Here is a 24331-nt window from a genome sequence, read left to right on the forward strand (position 1 = left end):
ATCTATCTATCTATCATCTATCTATCCATCTATCAGCCTTTCTATCTACCTAAGCCACTGCAAGGATTATAATTACAGTGGGAGAAGGAAATAGGACCAGACATAAAACTGTGGGAGATAATCAGTCTTAGGCTAAAAAAGAAAGATGAATTACTAAAGGAGATGAAAGAGGAATACTCAGATTTTCTAGTTTGACCAATTTAAGCTTTGATTCTCTCTCTAATCCTGAGATCTCATTGTCATTCTTACTCTGCTTTTCTAACCTATTATTCAGATGTACTCTTCCCTTAGCCTACTTTGGAATTTCTTTTGCCTACCTGGTTGTGAGCAACTAAGGGATAGAATTTTGGTCTAGAGTCAAGAAGACTCATCTTCCTGAGTTCAAGTCTGACTAAAGACACTTACTAGCTGTGTGACCTGGGCAAGTCATTTACCTCCGTTTCCCTCAGTTTCTCCATCTGTCAAATGAACTGAAAGAAGGAAATAGCAAACTATTCCAGTATCTTTGCCAAGAAAACTCCAAATGGGGTAACAAAGAGTTGAACATAATCAAAAGATAACTGAATAACAACCTGGTACTAATTTCTATATTCCTCCTCATATAAAACCTCTTAAATTCAGTTTTACTAAAACTTCAACAATCACCTAAATTAGAGATGTCAGATATGCAGTCCATTGCTTCCCCAAAACTCTCCTGAGTACAATTAAATCAGATTAAAATGTGATTAGGAAATACTTAATAAATAAAAATGTACAATAGAACAAAGATAATGTTAATATGTGTCTTTCTAAGTAGATATATGACATAGAAGGATTCTTATTAGGGTGTCTAGGAGCCAGGAAGACTCATCTTCCTGAATTTGAATCTGACCTCAGTCATTTACTAGTTGGGTGACCCTGGGCAAATCATTTAAGTCTGTTTGCCTCTGTTTTATCAGTAAGCTAGAAAGGAAATGGCAAACTACTTCAATATTCTTGCCAAGAAAACCTCAAATGGAATCATGAAGTCAGACATGTCTAAAAAATGACTGAACAGAAACAACTGGCATCTATATGCATGGTTTAATAGCCCCATTTCCAATTGAGTTTGTTCACACTAATCTAGATCCTGGCTGGTATCATAAGACATTAAGGTTCAGATTTATTTTCTTAGTTTATTATTCTAAAGTCAATCCCATTGTAAATGTCTTCTGCTATGAATGCTACCTTTAGCCTTTTACCTGATCCAGCCCTAATGAAACAGGTTATCAATTCCCAATTCCACTTTCTTGACAGAATGGCCCTAGGGTTGTCAGAGCTAGAAATATTGTTTTAAGAACAACTTTGAGTGACTGAGTCATTTGACTATTATGAATATTCAAATTAACTGAAAGGACATATGAAGGAAGATTTTATCTGCATCTGGAGAAAGTACTGATAAATAGAAATATGTATGGAATGATTTTACATACATATACGTGTGTATATATTTACACATATAAATGTATTTATGTCTGATGGTAGCCATAAAAGAGGGTGGGGGAATGGAGGAAGGAAAAAAAGGAGAAAATGTTAAATGATAACTTTCTTATTTTAAAAATAACAAGTTGTACATTTGCAGTTTCATGTACAATCATCTTTTTATCTATTCTGCTATACTGTGAAAATTTATTTTGTTTCTTTAGTTCAGAGTAAAATAAATAAATTTTTTTTAAAAAGACTTCAGTGGAACAATGTAGATATTGACATGACTAGAGAGTGGGACACTGATAAGGAGACGCTAATAAGCAAAAGAAGAATGAATTCTTTCATAAAGACAAAGTAGAATAAAAAGTTATGGATAACCACATGTTCTCACCTGTTAGATTGTAGGTGCTTGAAGGCAGGGCCAGATTTTTTTCTTTTCTTTTTTGCATCATCATACTTAGGCATAAGGCTTAGTACACTATAAGGGCTTAAGAAATATTAATTAATTGATTGATAGAAGTGTACTATGTTTTTAGTACTAAATACATATTATCTAGAAAGTTTGTGTGACTCCATCAGTGTCTCATTTACTACAGGAGAGTAATGTAAGCAAAAGGGGATTTGTAGAACCAGCATGCAGTCCAGTGTTTCTTCATAGTGCAGAGCTGGTACAGTATTCTCCAAGGCTCCATTAATATAGGACATATTCTGGCAGGTTCTATTAAGCTAGAAAAACTTGGAGGATACCCAGGAGAGCTGAGAGGTTTAGCCATTCTATAATGGTGATGTTTTGGGGCATGGTTTTTTTTTTTTTTTTTTTTGGTTTTGAAGGCAGCTGGGTGGAGATTTGAGTGCCAGATCTGAAGTCAGTAAGATATGATTTTAAATTTAACCTCAGAAACGTACTAGTTGTATGACCCTGGGCAAATCACTTCACCTCTATCTGCCTCTATTTCCTCAATTTTAAAAATTTGGATAATAATAGCAACCTATCTCAAAAGGATGTTGAGAAAATGTTTGTAAAAAGTGATTAATATATCTAGCACAATGCTCATACCCTTGCCTTGTTACAGTTTAATAACTAATAGAAATTCAGCACAAAAAAAGATCCTCCACTTTTAGTGCTGTGGACAGCCTGCAAGGTCATTGTGTCATAGATTCAGAAACTGTAAGAACCTCAGGATATTTATATCGGGGATTTGTAACTTAGAGTCAGTTTCGTGTATAGATTTCAGAGGATTGGAATGAAGGGAAAATTACATCTTTATTTTTGCCTACATCAGATTAAAGTTCAGAAGTTACTTCAATCATTGAAAAATATTATTCTGAGAAGAGGTCCATAGACTTCACGATCACCAAAGGGGATCCATGACCTAAAAAGGTTAAGCACCTCTAATCTTGTACAACTTCCTCATTTTACAGACAAAGAAACTGATTTGACCAAAATAACATGGGCAATCATTCTGATTTCTAACCCAGGTTCTTTGATTTCCAAGCCAATGTTTTTTCCCATAGTGCCATTGAGACCCAAAGAAGGCAGGTAAATTTCTCAATGTTTTACAGATAATTGGAACAACTAGATCCCAAGCTATAAAATGCCATATCATCTGATGGAAGCAGAGAGTTAATTTTGGACACATAATTTTTTCCTTTTGTTTTTTTAAAGCCATGGGTCATGGAATGGTGAGAATCTCATAGATAGATAAAACCAATTTATCCCTAGGGTGAAGATACTGGAATAATACAAAAACTATTTCCTTGGTAGCATTATATTACAGACACCATCCCTCCAAAAAAGTTAAAGGTTAAACTATATGACTTTTGAATGATATTCCTAGTTTGAAATTCTGTAATACTACACTGATATATATGCTTAAACCCCTAAAATGATATCTTAGATATGGCCTATAAATGAAGAGAACTAAGTCAACTCAGAGAAAATTGATGGGTATTAAGAGGCATCAAATTCAAGAGGACCATTATTAGAAGTATTTATTTTCTGGTGGTGCTAGTGAGTCTTGCAAACATATTTTTATTTGTCTAGTTGGATTTGAAGAACTGGTTGATTTAGATCTCAAGTATTACTATAATTGTCACCAAAAATTTACTATAAAAACTTGAATATAGAAATTTATTTTACTGGGGGGAGGGAGGTTGCATATTTCCTTTTTCTATAGAGTTTGTAATTTAAATTAGATTGAGGTGGAAATAGCCAAGCCAGAACAGCAAATGTGAAAAGAACAATATTGTTACCAACTCCAAGAACCAGGCTATTTGATTTGGTCAGTATAAATTTCAAATACATTCTAATAAATACTTATTATTTAATTAGACTTCAGGTAAATTTGCTTTATTCTGGAAGGGTTTTTTTTTTACCATTATAATCAGGAATTTTGACTAAACAGCAAAGAAAAATAATATTCTAAGCCTTGTCTCCTGGTTTCATTTTAAAAAAGTAATTTATTGATGTCTTATGTTTTGCTTCATCTATATTTTCTTTTTTTTTTAAGTTTTTTTGCAAGGCAAATGGGGTTAAGTGTACCCAAGGCCACACAGGTAGGTAATTATTAAGTGTCTGAGACTGGATTTGAACCCAGGTACTCCTGACTCCAGGGCCGATGCTTTATCCACTGCACCACCTAGCCACCCCTGCATCTGTATTTTCTAGTATATTCCTGATTTCTCTGTCCCTGAAAGCCATCCCTTATAATGAACAATAAAAAGAAGAGAGAAATATAGTTAAAATAAATGACATGTTAAAAATATCTGATATTACATATAAGGTTTCTTATTCATAGTCCTCCAATTCTGTGAAGGTGTACCAGCTTGTATATCTTTTCTATACCAAGACTAGACAATATTATTTCATAGCATTTAGTTTCTGTTGTTTTGTTGTTGTTGTGTGCATGTATATTGTTGTAGTCAGGACATACAGTTTCCCTTTTTCTACTTATTTTACTTTTCATTAATTCAAGACTCCCCATATTTCTTTGTGTCCATCATATTCAAGACTTTTTTTAATCACATAGTAATTTTCCATTGTATTCATGTACAACAATTAGAGAAGAAAGTAGGACCAAAGATAGAACCTTGCGGGGATATCCAGTCTAGGATATCTATAGGATATCTATCAAATTTGTTCCCCCCAAGTCAGTAGATGGGGAACTCATTGCTACTATCCAAGGTTTCCTATAAATATTTTACATGCCTATATGACATTTCTTTTTGTTAATTATCTCATTGATATACCTGCCTATCAGTGGAATATCTGGGCCAAATAATGATTATTTTAATGACTTTTCCCAAAACTCCAAATTGCTTTTCAGAATCATTAAACCAGTTCATAATTCTACCAACAGTGTATTGAAGTACTCTTACATTGACAATTCCTATCAATTCCTATGCTTTTTAAATTGCTGGACCCGAGGTAAAACTTGAGAGCTGTTTCAATTGAGTCTCTCTCATTCTTACTGATTTGGAGCTATCTTTTATCACTGAAAATAAATAATTTATTGAAGAATGAACTGCTTCTAAAGGAAGGTAAAGGGAGATATTTTCCTTGAATACAAGAAAGTTAAAAGGCATGGTCACCTAATCTAAATTATTTTTATACCTTCTTTTTAAAGTCATTGGGACTCTGAGAAATTAATATTTGTATTTTGACCAAGCAGGGGAATTAATAAAATGATATTTGTAATAGACTGAATTCATATTTTTTCAAAGAAATTGTTTATTGTTTATAAGGCAAATATTTAATCCTATCCTAAAATTTCTCATTTTTCTAATATTTACAGATGGACAGAAAAGAAAGAAATCTTTAAGAAAGAAACTGGATTCACTAGGAAAGGAGAAAAACAAAGATCGAGGTAAAGTATTCAATAACTAAAGTATAAGCATATTTCACTGAGCAGTAGCATTGGATTTGATGGAATTTTTGTATTTCATGAATTCTATACATAACTCAGAGACATTAAATTAATATAAAATTCTATACTTAGTCTTGAATTTAAATTTAGGTTGACTATTTGAGATTAATTGGATTAATAATAACTTATATTTATATATTACTTTAATGCTTGAAAAAATATTTTTCACCATTTATCATATTTTATCAATTTTCTCTTCACAACCACCATGGGAATTAGATGCCAATATTATCCCCATTTTACAGATGATGAGGAAATTGAAGCTGTCAAAGGTTAGGTGACTCTGAACTCAGGACTCCCTGAATTCAGAACTATCATTCCATCCATCAAGTCTATTGTCAAAGCAACCATATAGTGACTTCGTGAACTCAATTGGTTAGGACATGACCCTAATGACATCAAAAATAGGACTCATATACAAATCAGTTGACTGAACTGAGGCTATGTGTGGTGAATAGCCATTTAGCAAATTCATGTTATTAATGTTGGAAAGAGACAAAAAAAATAATAGGAAAGCAGGGGAAGTGTTAGATGAGGGTATGATTGACTTTTCCTACCAGACTTAGAGCTAGAAAGAACCTCAGAAATCATATAACTTAACTTCAAACCCTCAGTAGACATGCTTTACTTTTCTCATTTTCATGTTAGAAGATTATATATTTTTATGATATGTGATCAACTCTAAGTGTGTGGCTCTGTTTAAATTTTCCTACTTAAGTCTCATTCTGTGTTTTTTGCCAGTCATAAACACTAAACCAAGGAGCAAAAAAACAAAGAAAGAGAAAGAGAAAAAAATAAGAAAAAAAAAGAAATTGACTGAAGCATTTTTTAAAAGCCACAGAAAAGAATGGAAAAAAGTTCAGAGTGAAATACCAACAAACAGGACAGCTATGAAACATAATATGCTTAATTTTTACATGCTTTTTAAATAACAACTCAAGATTTCATATAATATCTTTTTCTCTACATTTTTTGTACAGAAATGATGGTGCTAATTGGTATTTGTGAAGTTTAGAAAAACAAATGGGTGTGAGTGAAGTCTAGACTTTCCTTTGATTGATTCAGGTTTATGGAACCAAGGCCAAAGTGGACTATATCAGTATGAGTCATTTTGCCATGGCTAATGTCTAGAGATATGCATTAATGAGAAAGACTAGAATTTTTTTCTTTTGTTTTGGCTTTTTTTTTGCAAGGAAGTGGGGTTAAGTGACTTGGCCAAGGTCACACAGCCAATAATTATCAAGTGTTTGAGGCTGGATTTAAACTCAGATCCTCCAGACTCCTGGGCCAGTGCTCTATCCAGAGGTTTCAATACTGAATCCAAATTAGTTAGAAAGAGAGATAGATGGAAACACATGTATATATAGATTAATATATATATATATATATGCATACATATACTCATTTATATACATATATGCATATACATGTGGATATATATACATGTGTATGTATATGTATATAAATACCCCCATATATATATGTATGTATATATATATACATACATATATCTATATATCTATATATGCAGATATATATATACATATATATGTATATATATATATTTTTATATATATATATATATATATATATATATATATATATATATATATATATATATATATATATATCTTTTTAAGGGCAGCTAAGCAGTGTAGTAGATGGAGTACTGGACCTGGAATCAGGAAAACTCATCTTCCTAAGTTCAAATGTGTCCTGAGACACATAGTAGCTGTGTGACCCTGGGCAAATCAGTTAATCCTCCTTGCATCTATTTCCTCATCTGTAAAATGAGTAGGAGAAAGAAATGGGAAACCATTCCAGTGTCTTGCACTTATAATTAAGAAAACTAGATTTAGTTGTCTTTTTAACAACTCACCATTTAAGTAACTGATACAAATCACCTTTCCTTTCTCTTCAGTGTTTTCAGGAAGTTCAATAATTCTCAGGTTGCCCTTCCTTGATCTATTCTCGAGGTCAGTGGTTTTGCTGATGAGGTGTTTTCTTCTATTTTTTTTCCTGTTTTTTGATTTTGTTTAACAGGCTCTTGCTGTCTCGTGAAGTCATCAGTTTCCTCAGACTCCATTCTATTTTTTAGGGAGTTTTCTTAATTTACCTTTTGCAACTCCTTTTCCAATTAGTCCATTCTACATTTGAAAGAGCTTTCCATTTGACCAATTGAGGTTTTGAGAGAATTATTTTCTTTTTGCATTTGCCCAATTGAGGATCTGAGAGAACTATTCTCATTTTGTATTTATCCAATTGAGGATCTGAGAGAATTATTCTCATTTTGTATTTGTCCAATTGATGATCTGAGAGAATTAGTCTCATTTTGTATTTGACCAATTGTATTTTCCAACGATTTGTTTTCTTGTTGCAAGGTGTTAATTGTCTCTCCTAAATTTTCCAATTGATTTTTAAACTCCATCCTTATTTTTTCAAGGAAGTCTTTCTATGTTTGAGTCCAGATCATATTCTCCTCAGAGGTTCTAGGTCTCTGAGTTAAGGTCTTTTCCTTCCAAGAATTTTTCTATGGATTCACCTTTCTGCTGACCTTTCTTCATTTTGCTAAGACCTTAAGTTAGGGAGGGGCTGATTCACAGAGGCATTGGTGTTGGGATCCCTAGAGGCTTTACTCAATGAGTGCAATTTCTCCAGCTGGAGGTGCTAGTTGCTTTCTCTGGAGGGTCTGTGACCTTGATTGAGGCCTACTCCCTTAGCCTGGAGGGAGTGATTGAAGCTATTGAATTCTTTTGCCTTCAGTCAATGGTGGGCTTTACCCTGGGGTGAGGTCATCCCTCTCCCTATCTTGAGCTGGGCTGGTTCCTCTGCTCACACACCTGTGCCTAGGGCAGAAGTAGTCTGTAATTGTGTTTGTTCTGGGAAGAGGCCTCAACTGCAATGGAGGTGTGGACTCAGAGTTCCTCAGACCCAAGGAGCCCAGGTATGGTGTCCGCAGTGGAACTCTCCCCCTGGCCTTGTCCACAAGCTCCAGAGGGTCAGCGCCAACACCAATGCCTCTGCTCCCTAGTAGACCCAAGCCCCCATGGTCTAGCCCTGCTGCTGATCAAGCAGGTGCTGTACTCGGCCCTCAGGCACCAGGGACTCCAATCCAGCCCCTAATCAGGCTGATCTGGGCTGATCTGTCCTCTGTGCCCAGACTCACCCATGGCTGTGGAAGACAAATCCTGAGGTAGATGTTCTTTCTCCTGACCTTTCTTTCTGGGTTTTGTGGTTCGATTTCTGTTAAGAAGTTTGTTTCATATCATAGATGTGGAAAGATCAGGAGACTTTAGAACTGTGCCTGTCTTCTCTCTGCCATCTTGGCCAGAAGACCACCTTTCCTTTCTAAACCTCAATGTCCTCATATGCAAAATAAGATAGATAATACTTGGGTTTCCTATTGCATAGAGTTGTTGTAAGGAACATATTTTATGAATTTTAAAGACTATCAAAAAAACTACTAAGCTTGGATGACCTATTGTTGTTTGAATATTTTTTGCAGATACTACAAGTTACATGACTATGAGCAAATCATTTCACATTTCAGGTCTCAGTTTCCTCATCTATTATAGTTATAATATTGGCACCTAATTCTCAGGGTTGTTGTAAGAACCAAATGAGATTTTAAATGATTTGTAAATCTTAAAGAATTAAATAATTGTCTATCATTGTTATTATTATAGAAATGTGAGCTTGAGAAGGGAAAAAATAGCATCTCTATAAAGAAAGGACTCAAATGATTAAGGCCTTTCTAAACCAGCTTTGTTTCTTAGAGATCTCTACTATAATGTACTTTCTTTAGCAGCAATTGATATCGTCTCTACATTCCTAGAATCCTTGAGAGTCATGGCCCCAATTTACTTTTTTCTAATAATATTTTATTTGTATATATTTTTAATATATTTAAATAATGTTATTATGTATTTATGTGTTCTTTATATATACAAATATATATTTATATAATATTATTAATATGATACATATAAAGAGAATTTTAACACTCACTTTTGTAAGATTTTGAGTTCCAAATTTTCTCCCTTTCCTCTCCCCTCCTCAAGACAGCAAGCAATCTAATGTAAGTCATACATGAACAATCATGTTTAACATATTTCCATATTAATTATATTGTGAAAGAAGAATCTGAATTAAAAAGGAAAAAATCATGAGGGAAAAAATAAAACATAAAACAAATTTTAAAAATTGAAAATAGTATGCTCTGAATTACATTCAGCCTCCATAGTTCCTTCTCTAGATGTGGAAGGTATTTTCCATCACAAGTCTTCTAAAATTATCTTTGATCATTGCACTGCTGAGAACAGCAAGTTCATCATTGTTGGTCATCAAACAATGTTGCTATTACTGTGTACAATATCTTTCTGATTGTGTTCATTTCATTCATCATCATTTCATGCAAGTCTTTCTAAATTTTTCTGAAGTCCAACCCCTCATACTTTCTTACAAAACAATAGTACTCCATCACATTCATATACCACAGTTTGTTCAACTATTCCCCAATTGAAGTTCATCCCCTCAGTTTCCAATTCTTTTCCACTCCAAAAGAGCTGCTATAAATATTTTTATACAAGTGGGGTTTTTTCCCTTTCTTATTATTTCTTTAGGATGTAGACCTTGTAGTGTTATTGCTGGATCAAAGAGTATACACAGTTTTATTGCCCTTTGAGCAATACCTAATATTTATTATAATTTCTAACATTTCCCCATATCTCCACTTATAACTTATGCTTCTTGTCTAGGGATAATATTTTGTCTATCTGGGCCACAGTTTTCCCATATGTTAAATAAAGGGTTTTTTTGGTAACCCTGTTTTTGTTTAGTTCAATGTCTGACATTAGTAGGATCTTATTAAATGTTATAATCTTCATGTCAAATCAACAAATACTTATTAATTTCCAGACACTGTGTAAAACACTAGAGAGGCAAAAAAAGAGTCATGGTCCTATAAGATCATGTGCAAATACCTTTGTACAAACAAGATATAGACAGGATGAACAGGAGGCAATCACCAGGGGATCACTGCAGCAAGGAGACTGAGAAAATGGTATTTTTCCAAAACTATATGAAAATAATAATCAAAATTATAAGCATATATACATGTATCATCCCATTAAATACTTATAAATCCTTGTGAAATGGGTGTATTATCGCTCCTGTTTTATAGATGGGGAAACTATAGCTCAGATTGGTTAAATGATTTGATCAGAGTTGTAAAATGTCAGAGGTACCTATCCAGGTACAGCATACTTTCTACTAAAACCCCATTACCTCTCAACATATAACCCTGATCAATATATAATACAAGTATTATTATGGTCAGTAGGATTTCAGTAGGCATGTATAAGGAGCATGGACAGGAGAAATTGTTTCTAATAGATCCCAATTTTAAATATTTTTATTTTAATAATTTAATAAATAATAAATAATAATTTTAATGAATTTTTTGATGGAATATAAACTTAACTTGAGGACTAAAATGCTCAGAATTTAAATTCCAGTAGTTCATAAAAAATATGTACAGGCTCAGTTCAATAAACTGCACATGGATTTTCATTTTGTTTTGATTGGGGGGGGGGGGGCGAAAGTCTTATTTAAGTTTTGTTGTGATTAGCAGAATCTACAGGAAAGACTAAAGTCAGGAAACCATTTTTCCCCAAGCAACCTAAACAACCTAAGCCAACATGAAAGGATGAGAAGTAAGGAAAAGTATAGAAACAAGAGAGGTTACATGGGGAATCATGCTCCCCCAGAGTGGGCTGGCCTCCCAAAGGAAGACAAACAACTCAACTAAGGAGTGAGTAAGCTTTTAAGGAGGACATAGAGACATAGGGAGATATGTTGAAGAGGGGCAGCAGCTCAAAGACTTAATTCTTTTAAGCTAAAGCAAGGAACATTATTTTTGTGATAGGATTTCAGGGAGGAGCAGAATTCATTCATTCATTTATTTATTTGTTTGTTTGTTTACTTTTAGGTTTTTTTTCCAGGCAAATGGGGTTAAGTGGCTTGCCCAAGGCCACACAGCTAGGTAATTATTAAATGTCTGAGACTGGATTTGAATCCAGGTACTCCTGACTCCAAGGCTTTATCCACCTAGCCACCTGGAGGGGCAGAATTTAAAGTTCATTGATCTCATCTCAAAAACCTGAACAACAGGAAGGGGGGTAGGGGAAGATACATGGTCAGTAAGAGGGTACAGATTAATAATTATAAAACATATTTCTCTGTCCAATATTTCCTCTACTTCATTCCACACTCAAATAATTTAGGATCAAATTCATTTGGGAGTCAGGGAAAAGGTCTCTTTTCTTCTAAAACTACTTCCAGTTGAAAAGAAGCAATAGAACTCATCCTGGTTCTTTTGAAGGGGAGTTGGGGTAGATCCAAGAATCAAACTGAGCAGGATCCAAGGGGAGCTGGCTCCCAGGTTGAGGTACAGGGCACTAGATATTAAGATGTAACACTTGTAGTCTGGAGGAAACAAACCTCCCAGATAAGAGAGGGACCAGTAAGGAGAAAATCCAGGAATCCCAGGAAGAAGGACCTAGGAAAAATAGCATTGCAGGGAAATAGATTAAAAATCATATTCCATGATCCCAACAAAAATGGGCCATTTAGTAATTGAATCAAAGTGAACCTAACATGTCCAATTCAGGTTCGATCTCAGAGAGAGATTTCCTCCTATTCAGATTGGGTGGAGAGAAGATATTGGTTTCTGGAAAGAGAACATCTCAATGCAAATTTTTCCTTGAGAAATAATCAGGTCAGACCGTTATTGTCCATTATTAGAAAAAGAAATTCAGAACCTCCCAGACCAGGGAATCCACAACTCTGGTCAACTGATATACATAGAAAACTCACTTCTTTATAGTTTTTATTATTCAATTAAAACCCAGTTTATGACTTAGAGGGTGTTTTCACTAATAAACTAATATCAGAATATTTTCTTATGAATATAGATTCTAGGAACAGCTAGGTGGCTCATTGGAAAGAGCACCAACCTTGGAGTCAGGAGGACCTGAGTTCAAATGTGGCCTCAGACACTTAATAATTGCCTAGCTGTGTGACTTTGGGCAAGTCACTCAAACCCCATTGCCTTAAAAAAAAAAGAATATAGATCCTAGTAGAAAAGTGAATTCATTAAAAATTGCCAGATCAACCTGAGTTGTAACCAAAGGCTCAGGGACATTAAGTAATCATTTCAGAACAGCAAATATCCAATAAGTGCTTTGCAATAAATTTTGCTTTTTAACTTTAGTCATATTTAAAATGAGCAAAAACTCCTAGCTGAAAAATGAATCTCTTTTTAAGACAATTTTAAAATAGACCACAGGCCATCCTTGCTAATGTTTCTTTCCTTAAAAAACAGACTTATTATGATAAAGAATCATGTACTGTTGTCATAAAACTTTTTCATTTGCCTAAATATCCCTTTATATATAAGGTAACTTTATGAGAAGTTAAAGAAACTCAACTAACAGGAATACATAGCTAGCAACAGAGCAAGCAGGAATATAAAAGGATATACTCCTTTAAATATTTTGATGTCTGTTCCAGACTGAGGTCATATAGACAGTCCATTGCAATGAGCCAGACTTCAGGTTTGCCAGGTGGGACCTTACATCTAGTTAAGAGAAACCTACTGTGGCAGTTACGTGGAGCAGTGGATAGAGCACTGGCCCTGAAGTCAGAAGGACCTGAGTTTAAATTTGGTCTCAGACACTTACTAATTACCTGGCTGTGTGACCTTGGGGAAGTCACTTAATCCTATTGCCTTGCCAAACTGAGAGAGTCATTTCTTTAAGGAAACTTTCTCATGAGAACTCCACCTGCAGTTATGCATGTCAAACCTCATAAGATCACTGGCGTCATTGGTGCAGTGATTAATGTACCTGATGTCATACACAGATGAGACTGATTAGTAGCCACATATATTGCAAAATACTAATTTCTTATAATCAGAACTTCAGGTGGATTCATCTTTGGTCTAAAGGATCAAAATGTGCCATGTGATTATTATAATCTTTCATTAATATCAGCAAGAGATCCACAGAAAAATTACAAAACATTTTTTCATTGCTGCATATAAGCAATGTGCTTTTAAAAAATATAAGCCAAAAAAACCTTGGGATATAAAAATACAATAATCCCAAATTGCATCTAGAACCAAATTTTTTTTTTTTATAAAAACAAATTGTTAATATCTTTTGTTAAACAATTAAAACTTCTTAGGTGACTTTAAATAATTTTACCAAGTATATATAATTCCAAATGAAACAAAAATCATAAGAAAAATCAGATTTACAAACAGGGTGACATGGAAATTATTATTCTTTACTACTTTTATTTCTTAGAATACAAATAAAACAAAAAAAAGGATGCTTGTAACTTTAACCCCTTAAATAAGAGCTTCTTCAACTATTAAATATTATTGTTATGTCCTGAAATGATACAAGAGATTTCATCAAAACAAAACATTTTTCTTGTCTTTTCATGTTTAACTTTGTCCTGATGAAAGGCCAAATCATTAGAAATGATTATTATGTTACATATAAACCTGCAGATCTACAGGAAGCTCAGTTCACTCTTTAGAACTTCCATGAAGCAAAGCAGGCTCCTTTTCCCAAGTTGATGACCTTGAAAAATAAAGAGAATTGGCAGGCATCCCATAGAGGGACCATAAGCTTTGATATCCCCCCCCCCTTTTGTCCCCACAAACTGATCAATTACTAGTTTAGGTTTCAACATTATTACAATAACTTCAAATAACTTACATTTTTGTAAGTGGCAATCAAATAGTTGTAGATATAATTTCTGATTAACTTCAGGCAGTTATAAAACATAATCAAACTCATTTCTTATCAGACATTTCCAAGTTCCCTTGCATAAAGAATTATTAATATAGTCATTTAATATTCAGGTGAAAATTTTTCACAGAATTTATTACAAAGTTTCCAAGTACCATTTTCCCTTGGTCATGGCAAGGAGACTTTCATTTGTTTTTGGTTTTTGGTTTTTGCAAGGCAATGGGATTAAATAATTTGCCCAAGATCACAAAGCTAGGTAATTAAGTGATCCAGTCCTCCTGACTCCACAGTCAGTGCACTATCCATTGTGCTACCAAGTTGCTCTGAGGCTAAGGTTTTTAAGGTGGCTCAGCTTTTCTAAGTCAAAGAGAAAAGAATGTCTAACCAAAAATACTCTCATTATAAAACAAAATTTTATCAGACTAAAGCAGGGAACTATAGATTCCTAAGCAACCTAAAAATCCAAGCAACTTAAATCACCCTGAGAGAATAAGCAAAAAGGGGGTGGCTAGGTGGAGCAGTGGATAGAGCACCAGCCCTGGAGTCAGAACCTGACTCCAGTTCAAATCCGGCCTCAGATGCTTAATAATTATCTAGCTGTGTGGCCTTGGGCAAGGCACTTAACCCCATTGCCTTGCAAAGACCTAAGGAAGGAAGGAAGGAAGAAAGGAAGGAAGGAAGGAAGGAAGAGCAATAAGGAAAAATTTAGAAGAGAGATTATATGGGGAACCACACTCACCCGGAGCAGGCTGCCCCCACCAAAGGAAGATGAGCCTGTACATAGTTTTAGAAAAAAAAATTTGTACTTTGATCTTAACTGTGAAGTGTACACATGTGTGTGTCTATGCATCCACTTCTCTCAGAAGGCATGACAAGCTAATATTAGTGAGACCACTGCCAATTCTCACAACCAAATAGAATTTTTTAACTTCATTGTACTTATCTTCACAATTTCTCAGAGTCTTTACCTTTCCTTCAGTGAACTATGAATTTAGCCTTGCAAAAAAACTTCAAAACAAATTTTAAAATAGCATTCAATGTTGTATTGAAGATAAGTACTTTTACCAGTAGGAGAGGGTAAACTATTCTGTCTTATGTCAAAAGATGATTAATTTAAGGGGTCCATGGGGTGGGGGTGGGAGGAGGGAATGGGGAGGGAAATCCCAGACATAAAAATAACTTACATTTACATAGCACCTTTCAGTTTGTTGAATCCTTCCCCTCCAAGAAGCCTGTGAAATTATTTTACAAGTATTATTTTTAGTATTATTCTAACTCCAGATGGCAAAGTTGAGGCTCATATAGGTTTAAGTGATTTGCCTAAAACAGGGGTTTTTAATCTGGAGTGGACCATTAACATAGATAGATACATACATACATACATGCATGCATACATACATACATTGTTAGATACATAGTTACATTGATAGATACAAACATACATAGATAACATAGACAATGGATTTTTAACATAATTGACCTTTTTTGTAATCTTATGTATTTTATTTTATGCTTTTAAAAATATTCTGAGAAGGGTCCATAGACTTCACCAAACTCACAAAACTAGTAAGTGTTAGAACCAGTTTTAAAATCTAAGGCTTTTCTAACTGCATATCTAGGACTCACTTCTCTACCCTAGAAGCTCATATTTATGGAAACTATATGGAAACTTTGAGAGGCACTGCCTAAGTGTTCTGGGATAGGAACAGTGTGCTATTTTGGCAAAGAACCAACAGTTTCATATTGTTTCCTTTCACTTGAATATTAGCATTTGGGTTTCTAACAGCTGCACATGTAAAAAGATAATCGTTTCAGTTTAAGAGTTAGAGAATTAAAAAAAAAAAGGAAATTCTGAATGACCCTTCTCACTGGATCATCTAAAAATAAAGTTGAACAGTTTTTCAGAATGGAATGATTCTCCCAGGGAAGAGGGTGTGGTTCATAAATGCTCCATATATTAATTGGTCTGATAAAATGAATCATGTTCAATGTTTTATTACAAATGCCATTTTTATAATTACAGGTCAATAGTAATATTGCTTTGTTTCTGTCTATACAGGTAACCTATATTGTCATTTATATTTTTCAAGCACTAATTCCAAATTGATAGTTGAAATGCAAATTTGTCATATAAAACTTGAGCTTTTTCTCCAGCCTTTCCCCAAAAGTAATTTTACTTCTGCAACTGATTCTCTCAAGGGCTTTAAAATTCAACTAATTCTCCTAACTGGAAATCTAAACTAAATTGGTTTTCTTATGACTATATAGCATGTGAATTAGATTATTTCATATATACCTCATGCTTATAATCTATATAAAATTGTTATTGCTGTTATTATTTTAATATGGGGAGCATTTAAGTTCTGGCCATTTTTCTTCCTGCTTAAATCTTATTAAATCATTCTTTTTTTTCTAATTTATATAAGAGTTTTGAAGCAATGAAACATTGTAATAGTAATATATTGACGCTTTTATAGCTCTTTGACATTAAATATCAACACATAGAAACCCACAAAGGATAAAAATTGAAATGTTTATACATAGTGGCAGTATTTGGATAATAAAAAGCAAGGACAATATATAAGTATGAAAGAAAACAAAAACAATCTTTTCAATCTACCTGTATATTCCACCTGGACAGGTAAAAAAAAATATATATATGTATGTATGTATGTATGTATGTATGTGTGTACATGGAGTAGGGAGTCATCAATATGATTGAAATTTGGTACCAAAAAGGCTCAAATTATCTTTTCCATTGACCTGTAGATAAAATTACTATTTCCTCTGACCTAATTGATAAGCTAGATACATTTCATCATCATCATCATCATCATCATCATCATCACTAGTATTTATATAACATTTTAAGGTTTACAAAGTACTTTTCATATGCTATCTCACTTCATTTTCACTGCAACTTATAAAGGAAATGTTGTTTTTATCCTCATTTTACAGATGTGGAAAGTGAGGGAAAGAGTGGTTAAGTGACTTTCCTAGGGGTCACAAAGCCAATAAGTCTGATTCAGGATTTCTTTTTCCTTTTTTTTTTTTGCAAGGCAGTGGGGTTAAGTGCCTTGCCCAAGGTCACACAGCTAGGTTAATTATTAAGTCTGAGGCCGAATTTGAATTCAGGTCCTCCTGACTCCAGGGCAGATGAGGTATCCACTATGCCACCTAGCTGCCTTGATTCAGGATTTCAGCCTAATACTTCCTGACTCCAAGTCTATGACTCTATCCACTGTGCCATCCTGTTTCTTTTTTTTTTAAGGTTTTTGCAAGGGGAAATGGGGTTAAGTGATTTGCCCAAGGCCACACAGCTAGGTAATTATTAAGTGTCTGAGATCAGATTTGAACCCAGGTACTCCTGACTCCAAGGCCGGTGCTTTACCCACTACGCCACCTAGCTGCCCTGTCATCCTGTTTCTTTAAATGATGTCCTTTCCCTTTGATTCTCTGCAATATTCATTTTTAACTAAGGAGAGATTTAGGAGTGGGGACAAGACAGAGCTATTATATTAATTAATCAATCAGTAAGCAGGGACTCTTTCCATTTTTATTTTGCCCTCTGGTTTGCCCAGCTATCTGGGGGTTTTCTTTAAAATTTTCTGAAATGTGATGTCTAGCTTTTTTTTTTAATCATAGCTTTTATTTAGTCCAATTCTTAAATTATCTCTCCTTGACCGATTTTCCAGGTCATTTGTTTTTGCTGATGATTTATTTCACATTTTGTTTTAGTTTTTCAATCTTTTGATTTTCTTTTATTGCTTTTTAGTAACTCACAAATTCATCAGCTTCCATTTTTGCACATCTAATTTTTAAGGAATTATTTCTTCATTGAGCTTTTACATATCTTTTTTCCATTTGACCAATGGTGGTTTTTAAGAGTTACTGTCTTCAGTGCTTTTTGTTCATCTTTTTTCTATTTTGCAGCACTCTCAATTATTTCCCCAATTTTTCCTCTATAATTCTTGATTTTTTAAAAATTTCTGTCTGTCTCTCTATCTTTGTCTCTGTCTCTGTCTCTCTCTTCTCTGTCTCTTCTCTAGTTTTTCTAGGAATTCTTGTTGAATTTGTGTCTAAGATACACTTTTTCCTTTGAGGCTCTGCTTTTAGAAGTTTTCACATAGTTGTCTTCTGAGTTTGTGTCTTGAGCCTATCACCATAATTTTTCTAGCTTGTTTTTTGACTTAGAACTTTATGATAGTACTGGGCTTAGTTCATGTGAAGAGGAAGGGTGAGGGGGCAGGGTATCATTGTGCCAAGCTTCAGGTTTTTTTCCTTTGCTGTTTTCATAATTAGTTCTGGGGACCTATAAATAATTTTAGGTGCTTCCAAAGTTGATATGATCCATGGAAACATGTGGTCACTATTTTCCTGTTCTAAACTTCAGTCTTGCTCTCTCAGGTTCACAATTACTCTTCTCCCTATATCTGCAACTCAGAAAAAGTGCCCCTATTTCCTTGTGACAGTAAACAATTCTTGCCTACCTCTAACTGTGACCTGGAACTGAGTAATGGGCGGTAGGGTTACCAAATGATGCCCAATCTGACACCTAGTGCTAATACTGAGATCAACTGAAATCTCTGCATTCAGGTGTTCTGTGTTTCAGGTTTCCATTGTCCTACCACCTATGGGCAGTGAGAGTTTGTAATACTGCTACTGCTGCTGTTGCCACTGCCTCCAAGGCTTAAATTTGGTTTTGCCAGTCATTCTACACTCCCTGTCAACTCCCACTATAGTGCCACAGACCTCTCCTTCTGAAGGCCTAAGTTGTTCTGGGTTGGAAAAATGTCTCACCTTGACCTTTTGTTGATTATGCCACTTTAGAGTTTGATTTCACATCTTAATTTAAAGTTGTAAGAGGGAAAATGTTAAGTGAGTTTAGCTAGAATGCTCCCTTTACTACACCATTTTGATTCTGCCTTCTGTAAATGCTGTATTAGTAAGATCACCCCAGAAATCACAGTCTTTAAAATGTATTATGTAAATATTTTTCCTTTTTTTCCTTCCTTCCCTCCTCACCCTACCCTAGAGATGCCTATCATTAGACAGAAACCATTCTGTACATACTTTTTTTTCAGTTCTTTCTTTGAATGCAGATACTGTCTTCCTTTCTAAGTTCTTTGTTATTAATTTGAGTATATAATAATAGTCAAATTGACTTATTCACTTAAAATTGCTCTTAAAGCAATATTTTTGTTACTGTGCACAATGTTCTCTTGGTTCTACTCACTTCACTCTTCATCTTTTCATCCAAGTCTTTCTGTACCTTTCTAAGATCATTTCTTATAGCACTCCTGTGTTTTGTATATACATTCTATAACAACCATACACCAAAACTTGTTTGGTCATTCTGAAATTGATGGGAATCCCTGAAATCTTCAGTTCTTTGCCATAAACATCCCATTGACATTCAAAGTTATAATGACTATTTGTGAATTTCCCTTCATCTTATTTTGCTCACTATTTTCTTTCACTGCCTCTTTTTTACCTTATCTCTGCTGCCTAATCTTCTCCCTTCACCCTCCCACTCCTTCATCCCATCCTTGGAGGAATGTGTGGACTGGAGTTGGGAAGGTGGGGTGCAAAGGGGAGAGGGATTCTGTTGTGGCTTTTTAATTATGGTGGACAGAAAGATCTCTCACTTAGTAAGGACTTAATATTTGTTGTAGGTGGAACAACCAACAATTATTTCAGCAGTCATTTACCTCATAAAAGCTCTTAAGGATTCCTTACCCACCCCTCCACACACAAGCAATCCTAACCCAATATCCCTTTTTACCTTATCCTATCAGCCTTTCTTTACAAGTAAATAGGAATTTATGAAGGCATCTTTGAAACTTCTCCTTTCAGTCCTAGGAAGCCTAGATGCTAAGAAAAACAATAGGAACTTTTTCATATGTTTTGCAAGGAAGTTAAAGGACAATCTCTGACAAAAAAAAACTAAAGATGAAGCAGTGACTAACCTTAAACCTCCTAGGAAAGGGAGTGCTTTCCTTTAGGGAAAGCAAGAAACAAAGGGGCTGATATTAATATGGTATAAGCTAATGAATAACATTGCACACAGAAGCAGGAAAAAGCCCTTTGGAGAGAACAAAGCTGTTGTCAACATTTAAGCCTGTTGTGTGGAAAAGAACAAAATTTTGATGGAAATCAGAACCAAAGTCTCAACCATTTCATCTGTGTAATCTCTACCCATCATTAATTATTCAGATTTATAAATAGTGACATTGTAAGTTTCCAGATGCTAAAAGTAACAGAACAGTTCTATTTATTTGCAAATGTTCTGAAGGTTTCCATATTTGCCTAAAGCTTTCTTTGTGCCAGCAGATTATTATTGCCTACTTTGGTTGAGTCACTATGTGAGGATTTCTGCTTATCACACACAGTATTGCCATGAACCACTGAACATTCTTTTCTCTTCATTTTGCCTTTATTATTCCACTGTTTGTCACTCTGATACCCATTTGGTTTATTATCTATTGAATCTAGATTCATATTTCTTGTAGTTACTAGTCCTACTTTCTGTATATTTCTAATCTCTTCCTTGATTTGCTGGCAGAGGAATATTTTTTTGTTTTCTCTGAGAATAAAGGATAGATTACTGCAATATATCCTTGGGGTGTGCCCAGGATACTCCTTCAAGATCCTTTCCTTTTTTGATTCTCTTCCAGTGTTAATGGCAGTAGAAATGACCTTTTATCAGATCTAGAAATATGTAAAATAAACTGGCTATTTTAGTAGTCTCTGAAGTTAAAGTAATTGCTTAAAAATGTCCTTTCAAAGTGATTCTGTGAGGCTTTTGGATTCCCAGAGTATATTCATATAATATAAAGGTTTGCTTTAAATGGGAGCAGTTAGGTGGCACAGTGAATAGCATGCCAGGGCTGAAGTCAGTAAGACTGATCTTCCTGAGTTCAAATCTGGTCTCAGACATTTATTAGCTGTGAGACTCTGTCATTTAACTCTATTTGCCCCAGTTTCCTCATCTGTAAAATGAACTGGAAAAGGAAGTAAAACACTATGCCAGTATTTTTGCCAAGAAAATGTCAAATAGGGTCCCTAAGAGATGGGTCTGACTGAACAACCACCACAAAAGCAATGCAGTTCTTTAAATAGTAATATTTACCATTGTATAGTCACAATTTAATGTTTTTCAGATTTTTTTTGTTTTGGTTATTGACATCACTGGAATTCTACATGACCTTTGTGGAAAGGCTCTGTGTGTGTGTGTGTGTGTGTGTGTGTGTGTGTGTACTTGCATTTTTTTAACGTGTACATTGATAGTGGCAAGGATAAAAACTTTTTCTTAGATGTCTATTGAAATGAAAATTAGACAGCTTTGTTTATTTCTCTGGCACATCAAAGAAAGATTATTTTGAAAATCATGAGCATCATTGTAAATCAGTAATTTGATTTTTAAAAATGTTATGATGAATCATCCCTTTTTCTATGAGTTCCAAGGTACTGTCAAAATTACTTTATTGTACTAAATGGAATTGTAGTGAATATTATTAGGAAATAATGAAACATCGACCATAGTTTGGAAATCTTTGCATTTTACCAAGATGTTTATAGTTATGAAATTTGACCTATAGTGATAGGCATCTTTACCTTTGTTCCTGTTCTGAGTTGAATACAATCTTCGTGGGTCATATAATGCTTACTTTTTTGTTAAATTATACCTTCCCCATGACGATTTCATCAAACACATTTTCTGGATTAATGATTTTAATCCCTGAAGCAAATGTTCTGTTCTAGGACTTTTCTTGCATTTTTATTGTCAAAGCATGTAGAAAAAGGCAAATGCCATTCATGTATATATTACAACCTTCCATCTCTCAATCAAGCTGCTGAGGTGACCTGCATTCCTTCACCTCATTTCCTTCTAAAGTCAATACATACTGTTTCCTAAACGAAAAAGACAGTTATTGTTAAAAACTGACAGCAGTCTCCTGAACTATCTCCTTCCCTTCCTACAACCCTAATTCAGGAGAAAGATGTTATTGTTCAATTTTACAGGGAAGTAATATTAATCTTATCATTGCATATCTGCTTTCGTTGACTAATTGGAGAAAGTAATGACTTTATATCTGTATTGGTATAATAGCATTTTAATTTCCAGATATAGTCAACACCTTCTTATGGCCAATAATTAGTAATTACTAAGCTCATACTGTGAATAGATTTTTACTAGTTTGGGAGTGGGGAGAGGAAGAATAGTTTATAATGCAAAATCTCAAATACATATACTATCCCTAGTTCAAGTATTGGACTCATAGCATTGGCAATATATAATAATAATCTCATTGAATGACTTGAATATCAAATTAGGTTCAGACTTCTAAGGACCCAGGTTCAAGCCCAACAATGACACATAATATTTGAGATAAATTCAGAGCAGAAATTCCAGAACTGGGGTAAATTTACTTAGGAAAGAGTTTGTAACGAAATCACTACAAATAAAAAAAAAAATGGTCTCTATGTTTCGAGAAACTAACATGATTTTGATTTATTGATTTTACTGAGGGTAGTTAGAACATCTGTTCACATGCATAAACTGTTCGGAAAACTATAGTTCTATTTGTTCAAACAACCATTTTGAAAAGGACAAATGTGTAAATGATTACCACCTAATTGACTGAATTCAGCTCCTCCCCATCACTACTGCCACAAATGAAAATGAAGCAATAGAAAATCATATGCTTACAGCCAAAATTGCTAAAAAAATTTTAAAGTGTCCACATTTTAGGAAAAAAGTACTTTAATTTATTACTTAAGGAAAATAATGGTATTAAGCCTTGTGCTAGGCACTAAGCAGTTTACAAAAAAATATCTCATTTTATTCTCATAACAATCCAAGACATAGATACTATTATTATCCAAATTTTTACAGTTGAGAAAACTTGGGCAAACAGAAGTTAAGTGACTTACCTAAGGTCATACAACTAGTCTGAGTATGAATTTGAATAGGATCTTTCTAATTTCAACCCTAGCATACAATCTGTTGCACCACCTAGTTGTTTCTGGAGTTGCTCTCTATATGAATGACAGATTTTTTTATCACAATATTAATCTCTGGTTAATGTCCACAGTCAGGGAAAAATGATAACAAAAGTGATGAATACTTTTTTTTTAGTTTGTTTTTTTTTGCAAGGCAAACGGGGTTAAGTGGCTTGCCCAAGGCCACACAGCTAGGTAATTATTAAGTGTCTGAGACTGGATTTGAACCCAGGTACTCCTGACTCCAGAGCTGTTGCTTTATCCACTATGCCACCTAGCTGCCCCAATGAATTCTTTTAAGTTTATTTTTCTCTTCCCAGATATCATTAATTGTTGATTTAACAGATACATCCTTGGTAAATTAAAATGTTACTGGTAATTTGCTCCCCATTATGAAATATAAAGCTTGAAGAACTCCCAATATATTCATAAAAATATGAATGTATTTTCATTTACAAATAGCCTATAATCAGAGCAAAATAATTCTTCTAAATGACTAGGGAAGCATTCATCCTGCCATGCCCCAGATGTTTTTCACTCATTCCTTTTGTATGCAAACTTTATGCTTAGTTGGCTTTTAAAACTCTTCATAAACTAATATTCCATAATATATTGGTAATCTGTGTTCTTAGTTTTATACAAAACATCTATATGCTCCACTCATCCATACTGATGAAAAATATTATAATCAACTCCTGCTTTCATTCCTGTTCTTATAATCATTCACTCTTCTCCTCTTCATCCATACAAATCTCACACTTTCCCCATATTTCAAAATGCATTCAAGGCCATGAGTCCTTTATTTCTTCTGCCACACTCCTGAATTCCTTAAACTACATGTCTTAGCCCTTAATTATAGACTGTACTATATCTTTTCATGGGTTGCAAGATCAAGAGCTAGACTTCAAAAACCATTTAAACTAACCCTTTAATTTGGATTCATGTCCCCTGACTTCTTCTTGTTTAATATATCTCTCCCCAATTTGCTGAGAAGCTCCTTAAGGATGGGGACCATATCTTATTGTTATTCTATGTTGTCCATAGAATCTAATATAGAACCAAGCATAGTAGATCTTAATTAATACTTACTGACAACTAAAATTAATTTGAAAATTTTTATCTTACAAACTT

General features: G+C 34.2%; 1 protein-coding gene and 1 long non-coding RNA gene across 5 annotated transcripts in view; one reads left to right on the plus strand and one right to left on the minus strand.

Annotated features, from left to right (window-relative positions):
• The window catches only part of ARHGAP6 (Rho GTPase activating protein 6), a 348047-nt gene that overhangs the window by 250283 nt on the left and 73433 nt on the right, over window positions 1-24331 (plus strand). For all 4 annotated transcript variants that reach the window (XM_074192457.1, XM_074192459.1, XM_074192458.1 and 1 more), the window contains one exon: window positions 5241-5312. In XM_074192457.1, coding sequence (XP_074048558.1) covers window positions 5241-5312 — 72 coding nt within the window. The remainder of the gene's footprint in view (window positions 1-5240; window positions 5313-24331) is intronic.
• The window catches only part of LOC141491479 (uncharacterized), an 80097-nt gene continuing 77610 nt past the window's right edge, over window positions 21845-24331 (minus strand). The window contains exon 4 of the long non-coding RNA XR_012469621.1: window positions 21845-22108. This is a non-coding gene — a long non-coding RNA (uncharacterized LOC141491479). The remainder of the gene's footprint in view (window positions 22109-24331) is intronic.

This window comes from Macrotis lagotis, chromosome 6 (genome assembly GCF_037893015.1).
Source record: "Macrotis lagotis isolate mMagLag1 chromosome 6, bilby.v1.9.chrom.fasta, whole genome shotgun sequence".
In the NCBI taxonomy this organism is placed as follows: domain Eukaryota; kingdom Metazoa; phylum Chordata; class Mammalia; order Peramelemorphia; family Peramelidae; genus Macrotis; species Macrotis lagotis.